The 2,061-nt window shown below is 52.1% G+C and overlaps 1 protein-coding gene across 1 annotated transcript; it reads left to right on the forward strand.

The window, feature by feature from the left end:
* Nucleotides 1-1,079: 1,079 nt before the first annotated feature.
* LOC113004962 (methyl-CpG-binding domain protein 2) lies at nt 1,080-1,783 on the forward strand. Its single transcript, XM_026139716.2, has 2 exons — nt 1,080-1,310; nt 1,531-1,783. Exons 1-2 carry the CDS (start codon nt 1,272-1,274, stop codon nt 1,732-1,734), a joined length of 243 nt encoding a protein of 80 aa, XP_025995501.2. The 5' UTR covers nt 1,080-1,271; the 3' UTR covers nt 1,735-1,783.
* The last annotated feature ends 278 nt before the right edge of the window (nt 1,784-2,061 follow it).

Genomic DNA, 2,061 nt, shown 5'->3' on the forward strand with positions numbered 1-2,061 from the left:
TATAAATGTTTTATTAAAAATTATACAAGTTATGAGTATTATTACAATTAAACCGTAACTATATTGATTTCAATCTGTGCATCATACACGTACCGAGCGTGTGTGCGTGCGTGCGTGTGTGTGTGTGTGTGTGTGTGTGTCTGTGTAACACAGAATTTTTTGTTAAAAGATGAATGTAAGAAAACATTAAATATTTTTTCTTGTAAGTTAATGTACACGTTAGATTTAAAAAAGATCATACATGCTGTTGCGAGCACCGCAGAGCACCGTAAAGCAGCAACCAGTAAGTACATGTCTATGTACTTTACTTATAACAATTATATTAGTAAAATATTGTTATTTATTCTAAAAATTCTATTTTTTCAGTGGAAAAAACATTGGCGACGACAACGTCGACAGCGGCGGCGGCGACGATGACGACGACAACGATGACGCCGATGACAACGACGACGTCGACAGCGGCGACGACGACGACGACGTCGACTACGACGTCGACAGCGGCGACGACGACGACGACGTCGACAACTGCGGCGACGACGACGAAGTCGACGACGACGACGATGTCGGACGACGACGACGACGTCGACAGCGGCGACGACGACGTCGACAGCGGCGACGACGACGACGACGTCGACAGCGGCGACGACGACGACGACGTCGACAGCGGCGGCGACGGCGAGCGACGACGACGTCGACAGCGGCGGCGACGAGCGACGACGACGACGTCGACAGCGGCGGCGGCGACGACGACGACGTCGACAGCGGCGGCGACGACGACGACGACGTCGACAGCGGCGGCGACGGCGACGACGACGACGTCGACAGCGGCGCGCGGCGACGACGACGACGTCGACAGCGGCGGCGACGGCGACGACGACGACGTCGACAGCGGCGGCGACGACGACGACGACGACGTCGACAGCGGCGGCGACGACGACGACGTCGACAGCGGCGGCGACGACGACGACGTCGACAGCGGCGGCGACGGCGACGACGACGACGTCGACAGCGGCGGCGACGGCGACGACGACGACGTCGACAGCGGCGCGGCGACGACGACGACGTCGACAGCGGCGGCGACGACGACGACGACGTCGACAGCGGCGGCGACGACGACGACGTCGACAGCGGCGGCGACGACGACGTCGACAGCGGCGGCGACGACGACGACGACGTCGACTACGACGTCGACAGCGGCGGCGGCGACGACCCCGACGGCGTCAGCCGAAACGGCGACGACGACAGAGGTGACGGCCGACACGGCGACGACGATGACAACGGCGATGCCAACAGGACTCGTAACATTAAGTGTAAGTATTAATTAAATATAAACGAGTGTTTAGATGTGGCTATAGTTTCGCTGTTAAAAAACGAGCGTATTGTCGAAACATGATCTTGGTTTGCCACGGTTCACCTACACAGGCAAATGCATGGTTTCTTTTAATGACATAGTCAACATATAAGCATCGTTTTATCTTTCTTCGGTATTCAATAAATGCTTTTACACATTCTTTAAATTTTTTGTTTCAGACTTTAGATCTTGAAAAGATAATTCATGCGGCATTCGCTCGAGGAAGAGGGAGAGGCAGAGGAAGAGGGAGAGGACGAGGAAGAGGAAGAGGAAGAGGAAGAGGACGAGGACGAGGAAGAGGTAGAGGTGGTCGCGGGACGATAATAAGAGGAGGGGGGAGGGGCATTCAAGTGCACAATCATAATTATTACTATAACAATTAAAGCATTATATGGATAATATGAGTAAAAGAATAAATATATGTAAAAAATATATAATAGCTCAAAAATTAAATTATCGCCCTCCTATCAATAAAAATAATGTACACACACACACACACACACACATACATACACACGCACATACATACGCGTCCTCGCACACACATCCAACAAGCCTGCCGAAAAGCCGGCTAGCGTGCCAAAGCGCTTCTCCGTCCCCTCGATAGAGCGAGAGAGATAGAGAAAATAGACTGTAAAGCTTCGATTTCAGGCACAGCTGATATCGTCTATAATATCCTTTAGTTGAATTTTCACCTGTCATCGTACGGT

The sequence above is a fragment of the Solenopsis invicta genome, chromosome 3 (assembly GCF_016802725.1).
Source record: "Solenopsis invicta isolate M01_SB chromosome 3, UNIL_Sinv_3.0, whole genome shotgun sequence".
Classification (NCBI taxonomy): Eukaryota; Metazoa; Arthropoda; class Insecta; order Hymenoptera; family Formicidae; genus Solenopsis; species Solenopsis invicta.